We start from the raw sequence: 25,213 nt of genomic DNA, 5'->3' as shown, positions 1-25,213 counted from the left end.
CTACACACCCATATAAGGGCTACATTTTTGCGGGACAAATTTTTCTATGTAATGTCTTCGTTTATTTTATTTTTTTAACATATGCTCCAAAACAGAAAAAAAATTATAAATTGTGAGATGAAATTGAAAAAAAAAAGTAATTTAGCAAATGAGTTTTGTTTTATTAGTTACTCCATTCACCATGCGGTCAAACTAACATGTAATCTTGATACTGTAGGTCGGTGCAATTAAAACTATACCCAATTTGTATAGTTTGCATCATGTTTTACTAATTTTTAAAAAAATTCTAAACTTTAGAAAAAAGTTTTTTTTTAAATTAGCATTTCTGACTAATATAACTTTTTAATTTTTTTTTGTTTACCAAGCTCTATGTGGAATAATTTTTTACACTCTGATCTGTAGTTTTTATTGGTACCATTGTGGTATTTATCAGACTTTTTTGACTGCTTTTTACCTAATTTTTTTTCTGGGTGTTTTTTTCTGGATGTGATAAAAAAAAATGCAATTCTGGGGTTTGGTATTTTTTAACATTAATGCGATTCACTGTACGGGATGAATAATGTTTTATTTTAATAGCTCAGACATATCAAATGTGGCAATACCACATATGTTTGTTTTATTATGTTTACATATTTTAATATGAAATTTGTCAAAAGGGGGGTGATTTAAACTTTTAATATGGAAGGGGTTAATGGGTGTTTTTAAAACTTTTATTTAACTTTTATTTTACACTTCATTAGTCCCCTTAGGGGACTTTTAGGAGGAATCATTAGATTCCTCATACAGATCAATGTAGTTCCATAGAACTACATTGATCTGTGTGCTCTGTGCTCAATTGATAAAGCCTGGACCAGCCAGGGTCTATAAATTACAGAGTCGCAGCAGCCACAGGAGGAGAGGTAAGCCCTCTGGCTACTTCAGCAGTGGATCGCTCCCCAGCAATCGCGCTAGGGAGGGGAGATCCACTCCACTGGACCACATGCTATTAATGGCAGCCCTTAGCTACAGGAATCAGCTGGGGGCTAAATCCAAATCCACAGCACCAGTCAGTTAAAAGTTTCCTTTATTAATTTCCATTAAAATCAGCATATAAAAAGTAAAGTAAAATGTGCAACAGATATGGCAATGGTGAGCTTGTCTCCCTGTGTTCTGACGCGTTTCCGCCCTACCAGGCCTTAGTTGTAGATACCAGAGGTATCCCTGTTTGGGTATACATAGACTGAATTATGAATGATTCACAGGTGAAGACATGAATCACGTGACTAAAAAGTGAAAAACAAATCTTGTATTTAAAATAATAGTACACTAGTAGGACATGATTATGGTCAGTCTATGGTTTAATCCTTTGGGGAATGAGGTATTTAACATCAGAATCCAAAAGGAATCTCTGAATAGTAACTTTGCTTGTCTGTCTCCTCCTCTGATAGGGTTAAAGACTCTTTCCATGCCAGTAACTATAAGACTTTTAGTATCTCCAGCATGGATCTGAGCAAAGTGTTTAGATACATTGGATGGATTTTAGGCATCAGGGTTAGATGCACCATAGAGATGTTCTCTCATTCTATATTTAAGACATCTCGATGTGCATCCAACATAACCTAATTTACACTCATTTCAGAAAACATAATAGATAACCCAAGTAGTATTACAGTTATAAATGATTTTAATTTATAGCTGATAGAATCTACGGGGCTATATACCGTATTTATCTGCGTATAACACCTACTGGCGTATAACACGCACCCCCATTTTAACAGAGAAATTTAAGTAAAAAAAAAAAAAAAGTAAAATAAATGACTTGGACTAAATGCCACATCATCCCCCCAACTTTGTTTTCTTCTGCTCCTCAGTTTGGTCCCGTCCCCTCCAGTGTTACATCATTCCTTCCCTTTTATCAGTCCCTGTGCCACATTTACCCCTCTCATCGCCACCCCCCATGTCTCATCATTTCCCCCTGTCATAGACCACCACTAGCCATACAGACATTAAGCCTTTAGTGCCTCCCCCACCATCACTTCCCCCTGTCTCATCATCCCCCACCCTGTCTCATCATGCCCCCCATCATTCCCCCCTCATCATTTCCCCTGTCTCATCATGTCCCCCATCATCATCCCCCCACCCTGTCTCATCATGTCCCCCATCATTACCCCTGTCTCATCATGCCCCCCATCATTCCCCCCCTCATCCTTTTCCCCTGTCTCATCATCCCCCACCCTGTCTCATCATCCCCCCATCATGTTACTCCTATGCCAGTGGTCTTCAACCTGCGGACCTCCAGATGTTGCAAAACTAGAGCTCCCAGCCGTTGGCTGTCCGGGCATGCTGCGAGTTGTAGTTTTGCAACATCTGGAGGTCCGCAGGTTTAAGACTACTGCCCTATGATATTTCTTCCCCTCCCTCATCATTCCCCCTTTTCCCTGCTTTTCATAGTTTTTTTAATTTTCCTTACCTGGCTGCGCTTCGGCTGTCTTGCGGGCTGCGGTCACTTTTCATTTCCTGCAACCACCGCGAGTCAGAGTTCAACGACTACAGGAAATGAAAAGTGACATCACTGATGCCGCGCAGAGGAGCCGGGAGAGGACGTCACTCATCTGCTTCACTGACCACAGCCCGCAAGATAGCCGAAGCGCAGCCAGGTAAGGAAAATAAAAAAACTATAAAAAGCAGGGAAAGGGGGGAATGATGAGGGAGGGGGAGGTAAGAAAAATGTAAAGTAAAACTGTCACTTGTTTTCTCCCACACTATCCACAGGTAATGATGGATAGTGCGGGAGATGCTGATTAAAATGAGCCCTACCTTGTCCGGAACTGCGCCGCCGTTCTCCCGCAATCTGTTGAAATCTTCCTGTAACTGGCAGGGGTGGGGCTTCTGCGCTTAACTGGCACTGACGTCAGTGCCGCTTATGAATATTCATCCCCCCTCCCCCCAGTTAGGAGTGGCAAAGAGAGGGAGAACTGGAGGGAGGGGGGATGAATATTCATAAGCGTCGCTGATGTCAGTGCCAGTTAAGCGCAGAAGCCCCGCCCATGCCAGTTACAGGAAGATTTCAACAGATTGCGGGAGAACAGCGGCGCAGATCCAGACAAGGTAGGGCTCATTTTAATCAGCGTCTCCCGCACTATCCATCATTACCTGTGGATAGTGTGGGAGAAAACAAGTGACAGTTTTCCAGAGCGGGGAGGAGATGCCGCTGGTCACTGATTTAAAGTGGCCGCGGCCATGGTGCTGTATATTTAATTGCTTGTTAATATGGAGCAGTACAGTTTCAAGCCTCATTGTTTTTAACCTCCCATAAAACAGGTATTATGCACTTTTTTATGTACTTATGTACTCTTATAACTTTGCACTCACTGTATTTATGTATTGTTCACGAGTTATATATGATATTTGCACTATTAATTGTTTGATGAATGTATTGATTGCACGGGGTATAAGAAACCCCATAGTTCATTGTATCACCATGCTTGAAAAAAGCTCCAGTGGGGAGCTGAAACGTCGCTTTGAATTTTGACATGAAGGAATACATTTTTACACTTTTTTGCAATTTTGGAGTGCTGCGCCATTGTTTTCTATATATATATATATATATATATATATATATATATATATAGATAGATAGATATGAGATAGATAGAAAAATAGATAAATAGATGATATATAGATAGAGAGATGATATATAGAAAGATACATAAATAGATGGATAGATAGATGATAGATACATAGATATGATATAGATAGATAGATGATATATAGATATGATATAGACAGATAGATAGATTAGATAGATAGATAGATAGATAGATAGGAGATAGATGGATATGATATAGATAGATGGATATGATATAGATACATTTATATGATATAGATAGATAGATAGATCAGTTTCCCAACCAGGGGGCCTCCAGCTGTTGCAAAACTACAACTCCCAGCATTCCTTTGGCTTTATGAGCATACTGGGAGTTGTAGTTTTGCAACAGCTGGAGGCCCCCTAGTTGGAAAACACTGATCTATATCAATCATCTATCTATTATCTATCTATCTATCTATCTATCCAACAACAACAAAAATCAAGAGACCAGCAGCACACAGAAAAATTAGTGCAAAAAAGGTGGAGATTTATTGCATTATCCCAGTGTACAAGCTCCTTGAGAACGGCGACGAGAGGTCGCTGAAACGTCGCTTCTTTTGTACACTGGGATAATGCAATAAATCTCCACTTTTTTGCACTAATTTTTCTGTGTGCTGCTGGTCTCTTGCTTTTTCTAGTACAAGTGAACCTCTCACCAAGGTCCACACCCAGTGTGCACCATTGCATTGGTTTTCTTAATTTTTTTGTGCTGCTCTTCTGGAGTTTTTTTTTTTTTATCTATCTATCTCCTATCTATCTATCTATCTCATATCTATCTATCTATCTATCTATCTATCTATATCATATCTATCTATCCATCTATCTATATCCATCTATTTATGTATCTATCTATCTTTCTATATATCTATCTATCTCATATCTATCCATCTATCTCATATCTATCCATCTATCTCCTATCTATCTATCTATCTATCTATCTATCTATCTATCTCATATCTATCTATATCATATCTATCTATCTATATCATATCTATCTATCCATCTATCTATATCCATCTATTTATGTATCTATCTATCTTTCTATTTATCTATCTATCTCATATCTATCTCAGATAGATGAGAGATAGATGAAAGATAGATAGATATGAGAGATATATAGATAGATGATATATAGATATATAGATAGATATGAGATAGATAGAAAAATAGATTAATAGATGATAGATAGATAGATGATAGATATGATATAGATAGATGATAGATGGATAGATATGAAATAGATAGATAGATAGGAGATAGATGGATAGATAGATGATTGATTGATAGATAGATAGAGCAGTGTTTCCCAACCAGGGGGCCTCCAGCTGTTGCAAAACTACAACTCCCAGTATGCTCATAAAGCCTAAGACATGCTGGGAGTTGTCGTTTTGGAACAGCTAGAGGTCCCCTGGTTGGGATACACTGATCTATCTATCTATCTCATATCTATCTATCTTATATCTATCTATATATCATCTATCTATCTATCTACAAAACTAAAGATCCAGCGGCACTCCCAGATAAGGTGCAAAAACAAAGTGTTTTATTCCCCCATGTATGTGTGACGTTTCGATAGCATCCCGCCATCTTCATCATACGTACAGTTGTACATTCTGTAGTCTCTGTGACATCACTGTGCTTCATAATAAACTGTGACATCACTGTGCTTCATAATAAACTGTGACATCACTGTGCTTCATAATAAACTGTGACATCACTGTGCTTCGTAATAAACTGTGACATCACTGTGCTTCATAATAAACTGTGACATCACTGTGCTTCATAATAAACTGTGACATCACTGTGCTTCATAATAAACTGTGACATCACTGTGCTTCATAATAAACTGTGACATCACTGTGCTTCATAATAAACTGTGACATCACTGTGCTTCATAATAAACTGTGACATCACTGTGCTTTGTAATAAACTGTGACATCACTGTGCTTCGTAATAAACTGTGACATCACTGTGCTTCATAATAAACTGTGACATCACTGTGCTTCATAATAAACTGTGACATCACTGTGCTTCATAATAAACTGTGACATCACTGTGCTTCATAATAAACTGTGACATCACTGTGCTTCATAATAAACTGACATCACTGTGCTTCATAATAAACTGACATCACTGTGCTTTATAATAAACTGTGACATCACTGTGCTTCGTAATAAACTGTGACATCACTGTGCTTCATAATAAACTGTGACATCACTGTGCTTCATAATAAACTGTGACATCACTGTGCTTCATAATAAACTGTGACATCACTGTGCTTCATAATAAACTGTGACATCACTGTGCTTCATAATAAACTTTGACATCACTGTGCTTCATAATAAACTGTGACATCACTGTGCTTCATAATAAACTGTGACATCACTGTGCTTCATAATAAACTGTGACATCACTGTGCTTCATAATAAACTGTGACATCACTGTGCTTCATAATAAACTGTGACATCACTGTGCTTCATAATAAACTGTGACATCACTGTGCTTCATAATAAACTGTGACATCACTGTGCTTCATAATAAACTGACATCACTGTGCTTCATAATAAACTGTGACATCACTGTGCTTCATAATAAACTGTGACATCACCGTGCTTCATAATAAACTGTGACATCACCGTGCTTCATAATAAACTGACATCACCGTGCTTCATAATAAACTGACATCACTGTGCTTCATAATAAACTGTGACATCACTGTGCTTCATAATAAACTGTGACATCACTGTGCTTCATAATAAACTGTGACATCACTGTGCTTCATAATAAACTGTGACATCACTGTGCTTCATAATAAACTGTGACATCACTGTGCTTCGTAATAAACTGTGACATCACTGTGCTTCATAATAAACTGTGACATGACTGTGCTTCATAATAAACTGTGACATCACTGTGCTTCATAATAAACTGTGACATCACTGTGCTTCATAATAAACTGTGACATCACTGTGCTTCATAATAAACTGTGACATCACTGTGCTTCATAATAAACTGTGACATCACTGTGCTTCATAATAAACTGACATCACTGTGCTTCATAATAAACTGTGACATCACTGTGCTTCATAATAAACTGTGACATCACTGTGCTTCATAATAAACTGTGACATCACTGTGCTTCATAATAAACTGTGACATCCCTGTGCTTCATAATAAACTGACATCACTGTGCTTCATAATAAACTATGACATCACTGTGCTTCATAATAAACTGTGACATCACTGTGCTTCATAATAAACTGTGACATCACTGTGCTTCATAATAAACTGTGACATCACTGTGCTTCATAATAAACTGTGACATCACTGTGCTTCATAATAAACTGTGACATCACTGTGCTTCATAATAAACTGTGACATCACTGTGCTTCATAATAAACTGTGACATCACTGTGCTTCATAATAAACTGTGACATCACTGTGCTTCATAATAAACTGTGACATCACTGTGCTTCATAATAAACTGTGACATCACTGTGCTTCATAATAAACTGACATCACTGTGCTTCATAATAAACTGACATCACTGTGCTTCATAATAAACTGTGACATCACTGTGCTTCATAATAAACTGTGACATCACCGTGGTTCATAATAAACTGTGACATCACCGTGCTTCATAATAAACTGACATCACCGTGCTTCATAATAAACTGTGACATCACTGTGCTTCATAATAAACTGTGACATCACTGTGCTTCATAATAAACTGTGACATCACTGTGCTTCATAATAAACTGTGACATCACTGTGCTTCCTAATAAACTGACATCACTGTGCTTCATAATAAACTGTGACATCACTGTGCTTCATAATAAACTGTGACATCACTGTGCTTCATAATAAACTGACATCATTGTGCTTCATAATAAACTGTGACATCACTGTGCTTCATAATAAACTGTGACATCACTGTGCTTCATAATAAACTGTGACATCACTCTGCTTCATAATAAACTGACATCACTGTGCTTCATAATAAACTGTGACATCACTGTGCTTCATAATAAACTGTGACATCACTGTGCTTCATAATAAACTGTGACATCACTGTGCTTCATAATAAACTGTGACATCACTGTGCTTCATAATAAACTGACATCACTGTGCTTCATAATAAACTGACATCATTGTGCTTCATAATAAACTGACATCACTGTGCTTCATAATAAACTGTGACATCACTGTGCTTCATAATAAACTGTGACATCACTGTGCTTCATAATAAACTGTGACATCACTGTGCTTCATAATAAACTGTGACATCACTGTGCTTCATAATAAACTGACATTACTGTGCTTCATAATAAACTGTGACATCACTGTGCTTCATAATAAACTGTGACATCACTGTGCTTCATAATAAACTGTGACATCACTGTGCTTCATAATAAACTGTGACATCACTGTGCTTCATAATAAACTGTGACATCACTGTGTTTCATAATAAACTGTGACATCACTGTGCTTCATAATACACTGACATCAGTGTGCTTCATAATAAACTGTGACATCACTGTGCTTCATAATAAATTGTGACATCACTGTGCTTCATAATAAACTTTGACATCACTGTGCTTCATAATAAACTGTGACATCACTGTGCTTCATAATAAACTGTGACATCACTGTGCTTCATAATAAACTGTGACATCACTGTGCTTCATAATAAACTGTGACATCACTGTGCTTCATAATAAATTGTGACATCACTGTGCTTCATAATAAACTGTGACATCACTGTGCTTCATAATAAACTGACATCACTGTGCTTCATAATAAACTGACATCATTGTGCTTCATAATAAACTGACATCACTGTGCTTCATAATAAACTGTGACATCACTGTGCTTCATAATAAACTGTGACATCACTGTGCTTCATAATAAACTGTGACATCACTGTGCTTCATAATAAACTGTGACATCACTGTGCTTCATAATAAATTGTGACATCACTGTGCTTCATAATAAACTGTGACATCACTGTGCTTCATAATAAACTGTGACATCACTGTGCTTCATAATAAACTGTGACATCACTGTGCTTCATAATAAACTGTGACATCACTGTGCTTCATAATAAACTGACATCACTGTGCTTCATAATAAACTGTGACATCACTGTGCTTCATAATAAACTGTGACATCACTGTGCTTCATAATAAACTGACATCACTGTGCTTCATAATAAACTGACATCACTGTGCTTCATAATAAACTGTGACATCACTGTGCTTCATAATAAACTGTGACATCACCGTGGTTCATAATAAACTGTGACATCACCGTGCTTCATAATAAACTGACATCACCGTGCTTCATAATAAACTGTGACATCACTGTGCTTCATAATAAACTGTGACATCACTGTGCTTCATAATAAACTGTGACATCACTGTGCTTCATAATAAACTGTGACATCACTGTGCTTCCTAATAAACTGACATCACTGTGCTTCATAATAAACTGTGACATCACTGTGCTTCATAATAAACTGTGACATCACTGTGCTTCATAATAAACTGACATCATTGTGCTTCATAATAAACTGTGACATCACTGTGCTTCATAATAAACTGTGACATCACTGTGCTTCATAATAAACTGTGACATCACTGTGCTTCATAATAAACTGTGACATCACTGTGTTTCATAATAAACTGTGACATCACTGTGCTTCATAATACACTGACATCAGTGTGCTTCATAATAAACTGTGACATCACTGTGCTTCATAATAAACTGTGACATCACTGTGCTTCATAATAAACTTTGACATCACTGTGCTTCATAATAAACTGTGACATCACTGTGCTTCATAATAAACTGTGACATCACTGTGCTTCATAATAAACTGTGACATCACTGTGCTTCATAATAAACTGTGACATCACTGTGCTTCATAATAAATTGTGACATCACTGTGCTTCATAATAAACTGTGACATCACTGTGCTTCATAATAAACTGACATCACTGTGCTTCATAATAAACTGACATCATTGTGCTTCATAATAAACTGACATCACTGTGCTTCATAATAAACTGTGACATCACTGTGCTTCATAATAAACTGTGACATCACTGTGCTTCATAATAAACTGTGACATCACTGTGCTTCATAATAAACTGTGACATCACTGTGCTTCATAATAAACTGTGACATCACTGTGCTTCATAATAAACTGTGACATCACTGTGCTTCATAATAAACTGTGACATCACTGTGCTTCATAATAAACTGTGACATCACTGTGCTTCATAATAAACTGTGACATCACTGTGCTTCATAATAAACTGTGACATCACTGTGCTTCATGATAAACTGTGACATCACTGTGCTTCATGATAAACTGTGACATCACTGTGCTTCATGATAAACTGTGACATCACTGTGCTTCATAATAAACTGTGACATCACTGTGCTTCATAATAAACTGTGACATCACTGTGCTTCATAATAAACTGTGACATCACTGTGCTTCATAATAAACTGTGAAATCACTGTGCTTCATAATAAACTGTGACATCACTGTGCTTCATAATAAACTGACATCACTGTGCTTCATAATAAACTGTGACATCACTGTGCTTCATAATAAACTGTGACATCACTGTGCTTCATAATAAACTGTGACATCACTGTGCTTCATAATAAACTGTGACATCACTGTGCTTCATAATAAACTGTGACATCACTGTGCTTCATAATAAACTGTGACATCACTGTGCTTCATAATAAACTGTGACATCACTGTGCTTCATACTAAACTGTGACATCACTGTGATTTATAATAAACTGTGACATCACTGTGCTTCATAATAAACTGTGACATCACTGTGCTTCATCCTGTAATTTGATGTCACTGTGTATAACAACCCTGTAGTGACAATACAGTTTATTATTCTTGAATGCTGACTTCACTGTGTATATTTTCCCGGTACAATGACATCACTGTATAGTTACCCTCTACTGTGACAACACTGCATTTATTAACCCTGTAGTGGCAAAACTGTTTATTGTCCCTGTACAGAGACATTACTGTTTATATTAACTCTGAACTGTGATGTCAGTGTGCATATTTACCCTGTATTGTCACTCGCAGTGCAAGGTAAATATGTACAGTGGCATTAGGGTATACAGGTTTAATATATACAGTGATGTCACAGTGCAGTGTAAGTATCAACAGTGATGTTGCAGTATAGAGATAACACACAGTGATGTTATAGTTCAGAGATAATATACACAGTGATGTCACAGTACAGGGATAATACACACAGTGATGTCACAGTACAGGGATAATACACACAGTGATGTCACAGTACAGGGAGAATATACACAGTGATGTCACAGTACAGGGATAATATACACAGTGATGTCACAGTACAGGGATAATACACAGTGATGTCACAGTACAGGGATAATACACAGTGATGTCACAGTACAGGGATAATACACACAGTGATGTCACAGTACAGAGATAATACACACAGTGATGTCACAGTACAGAGATAATACACACAGTGATGTCACAGTACAGGGATAATACACAGTGATGTCACAGTACAGAGATAATACACACAGTGATGTCACAGTACAGGGAGGGATAATATACACAGTGATGTCATAGTACAGGGAAAATACACAGTGATGTCACAGTACAGGGATAATACACAGTGATGTCACAGTACAGGGATAATACACAGTGATGTCACAGTACAGAGATAATACACACAGTGATGTCACAGTACAGGAATAATACACAGTGATGTCACAGTACAGGAATAATACACAGCGATGTCAAAGTACAGGAATAATACACAGTGATGTCACAGTACAGGAATAATACACAGTGATGTCACAGTACAGGGATAATATACAGAGTGATGTCACAGTACAGGGATAATATACAGAGTGATGTCACAGTACAGGGATAATACACTGATGTCACAGTACAGGGATAATACACACAGTGATGTCACAGTACAGAGATAATACACACAGTGTTGTCACAGTACAGGGATATTACACACAGTGAGGTCACAGTACAGGGATAATACACACAGTGATGTCACAGTACAGGGATAATATACACAGTGATGTCACAGTACAGGGATTATACACACAGTGATGTCACAGTACAGGGATAATATACACAGTGATGTCACAGTACAGGGATAATACACACAGTGATGTCACAGTACAGGGATAATATACACAGTGATGTCACAGTACAGGGATAATATACACAGTGATGTCACAGTACAGGAATAATACACAGTGATGTCACAGTACAGGCATAATACACAGTGATGCCACAGTACAGGGATAATACACAGTGATGTCACAGTACAGGGATAATAAACACAGTGATGTCACAGTACAGGGATAATACACAGTGATGTCACAGTACAGGGATAATATACAGAGTGAAGGCACAGTACAGAGATAATACACACAGTGATGTCACAGTACAGAGATAATACACACAGTGATGTCACAGTACAGGGATAATGCACAGTGATGTCACAGTACAGAGATAATACACACAGTGATGTCACAGTACATGAATAATACACAGTGATGTCACAGTACAGGAATAATACACAGTGACGTCACAGTACAGGGATAATATACAGAGTGATGTCACAGTACAGGGATAATATACAGAGTGATGTCACAGTACAGGGATAATACACAGTGATGTCACAGTACAGAGATAATACACAGTGATGTCACAGTACAGGGATAATACACAGTGATGTCACAGTACAGGGATAATACATACAGTGATGTCACAGTACAGGGATTATACACACAGTGATGTCACAGTACAGGGATAATATACACAGTGATGTCACAGTACAGGGATAATATACAGAGTGATGTCGCAGTACAGGGATAATATACAGAGTGTTGTCACAGTGCAGGGATAATACACAGTGATGTCACATTACAGGGATAATACACACAGTGTTGTCACAGTACAGGGACAATACACAGTGATGTCACAGTACAGAGATAATACACAGTGATGTCACAGTACAGGGATAATACACAGTGATGTCACAGTACAGGGATAATACACACAGTGATGTCACAGTACAGGGATAATACACAGAGTGATGGCACAGTACAGAGATAATACACAGTGACGTCACAGTACAGGGATAATACACAGTGATGGCACAGTACAGAGTTAATACACAGTGATGTCACATTACAGGGATAATACACAGAGTGATGGCACAGTACAGAGATAATACACAGTGATGTCACAGTACAGGGATAATACACAGTGATGTCACAGTATAACCATCTCACAGCCGGACCACCATGTAATTTCAGCAGAAAATAAAGCAGGGCCTCATGTTCAAGTTTCGCGTAAGGCCTCACAAAGTCTAGAGCCGCCTCTGGTCGGCCCTACCATGGGACGGACCCGGTGGGACCATAAGTCCCAGGTGGCACTTTTCAGGGATGGCATTTTGCTGCCCCCTTTTTTTTTTGTGCCTAGTAGGTTCATGGTAGGGTTGGCGCCGCCGCTGCTCACTGTTCTAAAGCAGCTGCGGGGTATAATAGCGCAGCGGGCACTTTAGACAGTGAGTCTGCCTCCGGCCGACCGGGGTCTGACGAGGGACGTCGCACAAGTGACGTACTTCTACAGACCCGCTCAGGAGGACGTCAGTGACGTCACTCGTCAGGCCGCTGCCGGAGAGGAGAAGCGCTGTGCAGGGCAGGTAAGCGTGTCTCTGTGTGTGTCTGTGTCTGTCTGTGTGTTTGGGGGGGCTATGGCTACCTAATGTGAGGAATCTATGCTACCTAATGTGGGGAAACTATGTTACCTAATGTGGGGAATCTGTGCTACCTAATGTGGGAAAACTATGCTACCTAATGTGGGGAAAGTATGTTTCCTAATGTGGGGAATCTGTGCTACCTAATGTGGGGAAACTATGCTACCTAATGTGGGGAAACTATGTTACTTAATGTGGGGAATCTGTGCTACCTAATGTGGGCAAACTATGCTACCTAATGTGGGGAAACTGTTACCTAATGTGGGGAAACTATGTTACCTGATGTGGGGAATCTGTGCTACCTAATGTGGGGAAACTATGCTACCTAATGTGGGGAAACTATGTTACCTAATGTGGGGAATCTGTGCTACCTAATGTGGGGAAACTATGCTACCTAATGTGGGGAAACTATGTTACCTAATGTGTGGAATCTGTGCTACCTATTGTGGGGAAACTATGCTACCTAATGTGGGGAAACTATGCTACCTAATGTGGGGAAACTGCTACCTAATGTGGGGAAACCATGCTACCTAATGTGAGGAAACTATGCTACCTAATGTGGGGAATCTATGCTACCTAATGTTGGGAATCTATGCTACCTAATGTGGGGGGCTTGAATGAGCTGCGGCATATGGGAGGCCTTAATAAATAATTAGAAACTTATAAACTTATACAGCAAGTGACATATGGGGGTCCACCTGAGTAAGTGACACATGGAGGGGGGGTGCTGAACAATTGATGTTTTGGGGGGGGGGGGGCACAGGCACATTCTTTGCACAAGGGCCCTCTGCTGTCTGTGTCCGCCCCTGGGTAGAGAATAAGGGGTAAAGTGGAACATAGAACAAATGCAGTTATTATTTTCTTAATTTTTTTTATTGAAGTAAACAAGATAAAGGTAAGCAATGACTTTTCCTCAGTCTGAAGCGCAGTCCTCATCGGCAGGAAGCAGTGAGGAGGAGGAGGATGACGGAGGTTCTGATTCCATCTCTGCTTCTTTTTCGTCCCTCTCTATATATAGGGCCGTGGCCATGAAGAAGGCCCCTCCGATGACTGCCATTATGGTGCAGGTCATGAGGGCATACTCCAGGCTGCGGTATTTCAGAAGAGGGGATTTGGCATATCCTCGTTCGTAGGTGTCAGATATCAAGCCGATGAGGTACGGGCTGCCGGCATCACCTAGGAGGTGATAGATTGTCATCTGCACGGCCAGGGCTGAAGATCTCCTCCACGGAGTTACTACTTTTAGTATAATGTCAGATATGAGGGTGAAATTTACTGACAGAAGCGTCTCTCCGATGAAGAAGAAGATGTTGGTGGCAACGAGGCTGATGTTGCCAAAAGTCAATGCCAACAGAAGAAAAGGGGCGGAGAGCATCATCGCGCATCCACACACAAGCGGGTCCGCCCGTGGGTTGGATTTGCGATATCTTTTACTTATCTCCGTCCCTGCTACAACTCCCAGAATGCCGGAAACTACTGTAACCACACCAAATATTAGGATATCGTGATAGTCACACGGTTCAGCACGGCAAGGGTCCTTCTCTTGTAGGAGTGTTCGTGCGTGGGTCAGGTATGACGGACCCCATACACCTATGGCTCCCACTATGAAGGATACAGCCGTCGATCCCATGGTGGTTAACATGAAGCTTCGATTTTTAAATAGTTTTTTCAGATCTGTCGCCCATTTGGCAAACTTCTGGGATTTGTTGTTCTTCTTCCCGTTTGTAGTTGTTCTTGGAAGCTCCTTTGTGACCAAAATCAACAAAGCCACAGCTATGAGGCCCAGGCCAGGGGTGACCCGAAACGCCCAGTGCCAATCGCCCCTTGCTGCATCAGTCACTTTGGGCCCGATGATGTATCCTAGTCCGCAGCCTACAGGTATGACGGAGTAAAACACGTTCAGCATGCGGGTCCGCTGGTCACTTGTAAAAAGGTCTGCAATGATGGAGGGGGCGATGGTGCAGAAAGTCGCCTCTCCGGCTCCAACCAGTCCACTCGTCAGCAGGAAGAGCAGGAAGTACCCGTCAGGGATGAATGACAGGGTAAGTGTCATGCTCAGCCAAACGATGACTCCTGCGCAAACAGTATATTTCTTATTACAGTGGTCGCCCAAATATCCGGCAATTGGTGCGACCAGCACGTAGCTTCCAATGAACAATGTATTCAATAAGCCGGACAGACTAGCATTGGTGTCATATGCTTTCTGTATATAAGGCAGCACCCCCGCCACGCTGGAGCGATTTGCATAGATGAGCAAATTAACAAAGGCGAGGATCACTACGGTGATGATGGAACGTGCGGTGGACATCACGCTTAGAGATGGCAGGTTCTGCCTCTCAGGGATATCGCCCTTTTCTACATCCATATCACTATGGTCCTCCATTGCTTCTTCCTCCTCCTTCAGCAATGGGTCTTGTGGAGAGGCCATGGTCACAGGTCAGAGCCTGAAAACACTAGAGAGAGAGAGAGATAAGTGAACACATTAGACAACATGTCATCATTCCTGTCATTATACAATAGATCCTTCATACAGAGCAGAAATGTCCAGCACCGAACCACAAGATAACACTAAGACCATCGCAGCCTCAGAAGAAGACGCTTCTCTATAAGTGTTTTATATGGAGACGTCTTCCCTGAGGTTACCAATGTCTGATAACCCTGAACCTGTCCGGTCCTAGTAATATCTGATAACCCTGAACCTGTCCGGTCCTAGTACTATCTGATAACCCTGAACCTGTCCGGTCCTAGTAATATCTGATAACCCTGAACCTGTCCGGTCCAAGTACCGGTAATATCTGATAACCCTGAACCTGTCCGGTCCTAGTAATATCTGATAACCCTAAACCTGTCCGGTCCTAGTAATATCTGATAACCCTGAACCTGTCCAGTCCTAGTAATATCTGATAACCCTGAACCTGTCCGGTCCTAGTAATATCTGATAACCCTGAACCTGTCCGGTCCTAGTAATATCTGATAACCCTGAACCTGTCCGGTCTTAGTAATATCTGATAACCCTGAACCTGTCCGGTCCTAGTAATATCTGACAACCCTGAACCTGTCCGGTCCTAGTAATATCTGATAACCCTGAACCTGTCCGGTCCTAGTAATATCTGATAACCCTGAACCTCTCCGGTCCTATTAATATCTGATAAACCTGAACCTGTCCGGTCCTAGTAATATCTGATAACCCTGATCCTGTCCGGTCCTAGTAATATCTGATAAACCTGAACCTCTCCGGTCATAGTAATATCTGATAACCCTGAATCTGTCCTAGTAATGGCGGATTATAAGGGCTTGGCTGTATGGTCACTGGGCCATGTGAACTTCATACTGTAGATACAATTGGGCTATCCTGTTATATACATTTACTAATAATGAACCTACCCCATCTCATCCGTACCCTATATGACTTTCTGCCACTAGTTGATTTGAAAATTTTCCTTTTCGGAGTACCCAGAGTATTTCTATTGTTAGTACACACAGAATTCTATTATGTAATATTATATTTCTGCCCTAATCTTTCTGTTATTCTTTTACTACACCACCAAATCTTTCTCATAGACTTCTATCTTTTAGAACTTCATGAATTAGGACTCTTTTTCTTGGGGGCTTTTTTGGGCATAATGGCATTTTAGCAGTTTTGCAAGAAAAAGCTCTGGTCATGATACTATCTGTGCGTTTTATTATGTTTAATGCCTAAGCCAAGTATTGTCACAATGCTATGAGGAATATAACTTTTGTTATTTCTTTTGGAAAATAATTTCTTGTTTTTTTTTGCTAAAAAAAAAAAGCAACAGCAATAAAAAAAAACTGTCAAACAAAAAGCCCTGTGTATGTATGAATAGAAGAGGCTGAGACTTACCTTGTGGTTCTCTCTTCAGACAAGGAACGGTCAAAATCTTGAATTCTCTATCGCAAATAGAAACTCTCTAAGAAACACTTTGCACCACAGGTTGTGAATGCAAAACACACTGAAGAGACTGCAGCCGGCGCGCACCTCCTTGTACAGCTTACGGTGACATCATCACAAGCATGTGTGACATCACAGGGTTCTAAACCATCTTCAGGTATGTGTATATCTGTATAGTAAATGTGAGTAGCTGTATTAGTCCAGTGATGCAGATTGTAATACCTTTTTTATTGGACTAACAGAATTTTGTAGAGACAAACTTTTGGGATTCCTCCCTGATAATTTATAAAGTCCTTTGACTATTGGACTTGATAAAGGGAGGAATCCTGAAAGCTTGTCTCTACAAAATTCTGTTAGTCCAATAAAAAAGGTATTACAAGAGACTGCAACATATTTTTTGATTTGTGTGTGTATATATATATATATATATATATATATATATATATATATGTATAGTTCCAAGGAAAATGCTGTGGCACTCAAGGTATGGTGAAAAAATGAAAACTATTTATTCATCCCAAATGTGCAAAGAGCAAGTGGCTTGATAATGATGGTGTGAGACCATTGAAACGTTGCTCTTTGCACATTTGGGATGAATAAATAGTTTTCATTTTTTCACCATACCTTGAGTGCCACAGCATTTTCCTTGGAACTACGTATGCAGGATCCTGGACCCGGATCCTAGCTGGAGGCACCTACTCACGCTTTAGGAGTGCTGCTTTCTACTTTGACACATATATATATATATATATATATATATATATATATATATATATATATATATTAATATACACCTAGAAATACATCAAGTACATAAAAACATCTTTTAGAAAAATATTTCTCCAGGCCTGCCGAGTATATCCCCGTACTTCACAGTGTCTTCTTAGTTTATATATTTTAATCTTTTGAACTTTTAACCCCACTAGGACCAAGGGCATCCTGGGACTTAAAAGGGTATTCCAGGCCAAAACTTTTTTTTATATATCAACTGGCTTCAGAAAGTTAAACAGATTTGTAAATTACTTCTATTAAAAAATCTTAATCCTTTCAGTACTTATGACCTTCTGAAGTTAAGGTTGTTTTTTTCTGTCTAAGTCCTCTCTGATGACACCTGTCTCGGGCAACGCCCAGTTTAGAAGCAAATCCCCACAGCAAACGTCTTCTAAACTGGGCGTTTCCCGAGACAGGTGTCATCAGAGAGCACTTAGACAGAAAATAACAACCTTAACTTCAGAAGCTCATAAGTACTGAAAGGGTTAAGATTTTTTAATAGAAGTAATTTACAAATCTGTTTAACTTTCTGGAGCCAGTTGATATATATAAAAAAGTTTTTGCCTGGAATACCCCTTTAAGATTGAACCAATTATTATTGATATATGTCATGAATGCATCAACGGTCACATGGTCGGACGACCAAATGATGACCACATCGTCTACATACCTCCCATACCATGCGAGGCATGTGGAAAATGGATTGGTGTCAGAAAAAATAAACTGCTCCTCCCACCAAAAAACCAAAAGGTTAGCCCGAGCTGGTGATGACTTTGCTCCCATTGAAGCACCCGTGCGCTGCAAAAAAAAAATTTTACCAAACATAAAATAATTGTGTTTTAACACAAAATCTACCACCTCAATAATGTAATGTCTCAAATCCACAGAATATTTCGAAAATCTCATCAGTATATCCGAGATAGCTGATAATGCCAGGTTTTGCAGAATACTGGAATAGAGCGATTCAATGTCGCAAGTAAGCCACGACAGAGAATCGCTCCATGTGAATTTAGTTCTTCTGACCAGGAGTTTACTGAAAATTCAGATTGTTCAGATACCACGGACACTAGCGGGGACTCAGAACCGCAATATGTGAACACTCACAAGAATCGCAATGCGAGAAGACAGTCAAAAAACGAGGAAGGCGCGGTGGCAGAAAACATAGGAAGAAGAGCTTCGGAGCGTAACAAGGACAAACGGAAAAAGTAATAAAAGAGGATTTTCAAGTCATTAACATTTCTGCACAAATCATTACAGATGAAGAAACCTCGGTCCTGTGAAAAGGACTGGGTTTCTCTCCTACACATCATTTTGATGTTTATTGGACAATTTTGGATATAAATAAATTTGTGAGAACTTTAACAGTTAAGAAACATTTTTTTGTGGAAAATGCTGATGAACCATTGGACCCACCTCAACTTTCTATAAACCCTGATTTACCACTAATGCATACGTTAGCAGAACAAATTGCTTTTAGAGATCTCTGTCTCCTTGAAAATAGTGGGATATCTATTTGTGATGAAGTGAATCCTGCACATACCTTCTCCACTAAAAACCAAAATTTTTACCCCATACAGACTAGACCAGCAATTTTTGATTGGTTCCAGGACCTTATCATGAAAGATTTGGTTAATCTACAATCAAAAGTAATGTCCAATACAACTTGTCCTAATTTGAATAAAAAGGAGGCTGCTGCCATAAAGAAATTAAAGAAAAACAAAAATTTGACGATCCGATCCGCCGATAAAGGCGGCTCGGTAGTATGTATGGACACGGGACTGTATATCAATTTAAATGAAAATCTACTATCTGAATATAAAACTTACCATAACCCCTTAAGGACGCAGGACGTAAATGTACGTCCTGGTGAGGTGGTACTTAACGCACCAGGACGTACATTTACGTCCTAAGCATAACCGCGGGCATCGGAGCGATGCCCGTGTCATGCGCGGCTGATCCCGGCTGCTAATCGCAGCCAGGGACCCGCCGGCAATGGCCGACGCCCGCGATCTCGCGGGCGTCCGCCATTAACCCCTCAGGTGCCGGGATCAATACAGATCCCGGCACCCTGCGGCAGTTCGCGATTTAAATGAACGATCGGATCGCCCGCAGCGCTGCTGCAGGGATCCGATCATTCATAACGCCGCACGGAGGTCCCCTCTCCTTCCTCCGTGCGGCTCCCGGCATCTCCTGCTCTGGTCTGAGATCGAGCAGACCAGAGCAGGAGATGACCGATAATACTGATCTGTTCTATGTCCTATACATAGAACAGATCAGTATTAGCAATCATGGTATTGCTATGAATAGTCCCCTATGGGGACTATTCAAGTGTAAAAAAAATGTAAAAAAATGTAAAAATCCCCTCCCCCAATAAAAAAGTAAAACGTCAGTTTTTTTTACTATTTTACCCCCAAAAAGCGTAAAAAACATTTTTTATAGACATATTTGGTATCGCCGCGTGTGTAAATGTCTGAACTATTAAAATAAAATGTTAATGATCCCGTACGGTGAACGGCGTGAACGAAAAAAAAAAAAAGTCCAAAATTCCTACTTTTTTAATACATTTTATTAAAAAAAAATTATTAAAAATGTATTAAAAGTTTTTTATATGCAAATGTGGTATCAAAAAAAAGTACAGATCATGGCGCAAAAAATGAGCCCCAATACCGCCAATTATACGGAAAAATAAAAAAGTTAGAGGCCATCAAAATAAAGGGATTATAAACGTACTAATTTGGTTAAAAAGTTTGTGATTTTTTTTAAGCGCAACAATAATATAAAAGTATGTAATAATGGGTATCATTTTAATCGTATTGACCCTCAGAATAAAGAACACACGTCATTTTTACCATAAATTGTACGGCGTGAAAACAAAACCTTCCAAAATTAGCAAAATTGCGTTTTTCGTTTTAATTTCCCCACAAAAATAGTGTTTTTTGGTTGCGCCATACATTTTATGATATAATGAGTGATGTCATTACAAAGGACAACTGGTCGCGCAAAAAACAAGCCCTCATACTAGTCTGTGGATGAAAATATAAAAGAGTTATGATTTTTAGAAGGTGAGGAGGAAAAAATGAAAACGTAAAAATTAAATTGTCTGAGCCCTTAAGGCCAAAATGGGGTTAAACTTTGTGGGGATCCCACTGAACCTTTTAAAAAAGAACTGTTGACTCTGTTGGAAGAGGGGAAAGCCAGATCTATTTTGACCCAAAAAGAAGTGGATTATATTTTCGTGCCTGCTCCAATTATTCCTATCTTCCACTCGCTACCCAAGCTGCATAAGGACCGATTCCCGCCGCCGATGCGTCCGATCGTGGCGGGGATTGGATCCCTTAACGAGCACCTATGCGAGTGGTTGGACTCAGTACTGCAACCTCTGGTTATGCAATGCCCAAGTTATATCAAGGACACTAAGCACTTGCTAAAAATCATGGATGAATTCACATGGAGCGATTCTCTGTCGTGGCTTACTTGCGACATTGAATCGCTCTATTCCAGTATTCCGCAAAACCTGGCATTATCAGCTATTTCGGATATACCGATGAGATTTTCTAAATATTCTGTTGATTTGAGACATTACATTATTGAGGTGGTAGATTTTGTGTTAAAACACAATTATTTTATGTTTGATAACAATTTTTATTTGCAGCGCACGGGTGCTTCAATGGGAGCAAAGTCATCACCAGCTCGGGCTAAGCTTTTTGTTTTTTGGTGGGAGGAGCAGTTAATTTTTTCTGACACCAATCCATTTTCCACATGCCTTGCATGGTATGGGAGGTATGTATCCGATGTGTTCATCATTTGGTCGTCTGACCATCTGACCGTTGATGCATTCATGACATATATCAATAATAATCGGTTCAATCTTACGTTTACCCACACATGGTGTAAAAGTGAAACCCCCTTTTTGGATGTCATATTACGTGGCAACCCTGATACAAATAAAATTGAGGTTGATCCTTACAGAAAAAAGATATCAGGCAATACCATCCGAAGGGCGAATTCATGCCATTCCAAACAAACAGTAAGAGCCATACCAGTAGGTGAACTTACACGAATTAAGCGGAACAGTTCTTCCGCCGAGGTGTACCGCAGGGAAGCTGATGCAGCATGCACACGCCTGGCGGCTCGAGGTTACCCTGGATGGCTCTTGAAAAAAGCTCGGTCGAGAGTGGATCCTATGGATCGAAAATCCCTTTTTACAAGTAAGCAACCAACTGAATCACAAGATTGTCCTACATTTGTCACCACGTACAGTCCAGAATTTAATGACATCAAACGCATTGTAATTAAACACTTACCTTTGCTATCAACAGATCCCACGGTAGGGGAGATTATAAAGTCAGGTGTGAGATTTGCAGCGAGGCGGGCACCTACTCTATCCAATCTCCTTGTTCCCAGTATGGTGGACACGGCTAGTGTTACCACCCAGTGGATTAGCACCAAGGGCTTCCACAAGTGCGGTAAATCGCGGTGTGTGGTATGTCCCTTTGCCGAAAAATGCCAGAAAATAGAAGGTACGGTGGATGGCAAATGCCATGTCATTCACAACTTTATAAACTGTGATAGCACTTTTGTTTTATATAAAATCATGTGCACACAATGTCACTTAACATATGTGGGTTCCACCAAAAGGTCCCTTAAAAAATGCATGCAAGAGCACATTAGAGATGCTGATGGCCCTTTAAGCTCGAACATTTCTAACATATCTAAACATTTTCTAATATATCATAATTCAGACACCACTTCCCTCAGGTTCTCAGGCATTGAGAAGGTGAAGCTAAATAAAAGGGGAGGTGACCATATTCGATCCCTCCACAATAGGGAAATCATGTGGATTTATCTTTTGAATTGCATTCAACCCCATGGTCTAAATAGCAAAACAGATTTAATATTACATTACTGATATGTCTCCGAATAATTTATCTGTGTTTGGTCCCATGTTTTTGTTTTAATCACGTGCACATGTGATGTGGACCTGTCCCTCCCCTTCCTGTGGGAATGGGGAAAATGCCCTGGAGTATATAAAGGTGCCTCCTTTCAGGATCTACAGGCTATGAGTAAGGATCGATAGATCAGAAACGCGTCAGCCATGCTTGGGACCCCCCTCTGTTTGTGCAATATTTCATATTTTTGATATGTTCACGGTTTGTCTGCTACCGTGAAGGCTTTTAAGGAAGAACCCTGAATAAAGACGGACGTTTTACTTCTACTTGCTGGCTTTTTTTTAGTATTTTATTTTATTTTTATCCACTGTGCCAGGGATGAAAATTATTCCAAAAGAAACTAACTCAACTGTCTATGCTCCCCCGTTGCTCCAATATTGGTATCCCGTTCTCTGTTCGCCGCCTTCTATTTTTCCTGCAGGTCAGTGAACCACCGTGCGCTCAGTGTCATCATTGTTTCAGCACCAGTTTTACAAATCAGTGTGCCTCCAGTGTTACACCAGTGTTTACAAATAAGTGTGCCTCCAGCTGTTGCAAAACTATAACTTCCAGCATGCCTTGACAGCTAGAGACTGTCCGGGAATGCTGGGAGTTGTAGTTTTGGACCACCTGGAGAGACACTGTTTTGAAAACACTGCCTTAGTCAGTATTTTCCAACCTGGGGACTTCCAGCTGTTGCAAAACTACAACTCCCAGCATTCCCCTGACAGTCTTTAGCTGTCCAGGCATGCTGGGAGTTATAGTTCTGCAACAGCTGGAGGCACTCAGGTTTGGTAGGTAGGTCCTTAGTCCATTGTTTTCCAACCTGGGTGCCTCCAGCTGTTGAAAAACTCTAACTCCCAGCTTAAGACTGTCCGGGCATGCTGGGAGTTGTAGTTTTGCAACAGCTGGAGGCCCCCAGGTTGGGAAACACTAACTACGGCAGTGTTTTTCGAAACATTGTCTCCATCTGTTGCAAAACTACAACTCCCAGCATGCTCGGACAGTCTTAAGCTGGAAGTTAGAGTTTTGCAGCAGAAGGTGGCATTTTGGTGGGTAGTTGGGCCCTTAGTCCAGTGTTTCCCAACCTGAGTGCCTCCAGCTGTTGCAAAACTACAACTCCCAGCATGCCCAAACAGCCAAAGCCTGTTTGGAAAACACTGGACTAAGGGCCTACCTACCAAATGTAACGTGGCCACCCACCTACCAACCAAACATATTACCTACCTAGCAAATGCTTTTCCTGCCTACCTAACAAACGTATACCGTATATACTCGAGTATAAGCCGAGTTTTTCAGCACGATTTTTCGTGCTGAAAACACCCCCCTCGGCTTATTCTCGAGTGAACTCTCCGCCCTCAGTGGTCTTCAACCTGCGGACCTCCAGAGGTTTCAAAACTACAACTCCCAGCAAGCCCGGGCAGCCATCGGCTGTCCGGGCTTGCTGGGAGTTGTAGTTTTGAAACCTCTGGAGGTCCGCAGGTTGAAGACCACTGCGGCCTTCGACATCATCCAGCCCCTTTCACCCCCTTTAGTTCTGTACTCATCTCCGCTCGGCGCTGGTCCGGTGCTGCAGGACTGTCCGGTGGGGATGTCGTCCGGAGGGATAGTGGTTCCGGGCTGCCATCTTTATCGGGGGGGCCTCTTCTCCGCGCTTCGGGCCCGGAATAGTCACTTTGCCTTGACGACGACGCAGAGGTACGTTCATTACCAACGTCCCTCTGCGTCATCGTCAAGGCAACGCCTCTATTCCGGGCCCGAAGCGCGGAGAAGAGGCCCCCCCGGTGAAGATGGCAGCCCGGAACCACTATCCCACCGGACGACCTCCCCACCGGACAGTCCTGCAGCACCGGACCAGCGCCGAGCGGAGGTGAATACAGAACTAAAGGGGGTGAGAGGGGGCTGGATGATGTCGAAGGCCGCAGTGGTTTTCAACCTGCGGACCTCCAGAGGTTTCAAAACTACAACTCCCAGCAAGCCCGGACAGCCGATGGCTGCCGGGGCTTGCTGGGAGTTGTAGTTTTGAAACATCTGGAGGTCCGCAGGTTGAAGACCACTGTATCAGACATTGACAAGCGGTGATGATGACAAGGGGATGATGAAGGGGGGGTGGGATTATGACAAGGGGATGATGAAGGGGGGGTGTGTGGAATGATGACAG

The 25,213-nt window shown here is 40.6% G+C and overlaps 1 protein-coding gene across 1 annotated transcript; it reads right to left on the bottom strand.

Moving 5' to 3' along the window:
- Positions 1-14,337: 14,337 nt before the first annotated feature.
- Positions 14,338-17,534, bottom strand: LOC130360802 (protein spinster homolog 1-like). Its single transcript, XM_056563366.1, has 2 exons — positions 17,306-17,534; positions 14,338-15,896 (listed from the first exon to the last, which is right to left on the bottom strand). The coding sequence occupies exon 2, from the start codon at positions 15,869-15,871 to the stop codon at positions 14,357-14,359; it is 1,515 nt and encodes a 504-aa protein (XP_056419341.1). The 5' UTR covers positions 15,872-15,896; positions 17,306-17,534; the 3' UTR covers positions 14,338-14,356.
- Positions 17,535-25,213: the final 7,679 nt, after the last annotated feature.

Source organism: Hyla sarda, chromosome 3 (assembly GCF_029499605.1).
Source record: "Hyla sarda isolate aHylSar1 chromosome 3, aHylSar1.hap1, whole genome shotgun sequence".
Taxonomy (NCBI): domain Eukaryota; kingdom Metazoa; phylum Chordata; class Amphibia; order Anura; family Hylidae; genus Hyla; species Hyla sarda.
This window is presented reverse-complemented; position numbering and strand designations above follow the sequence as displayed.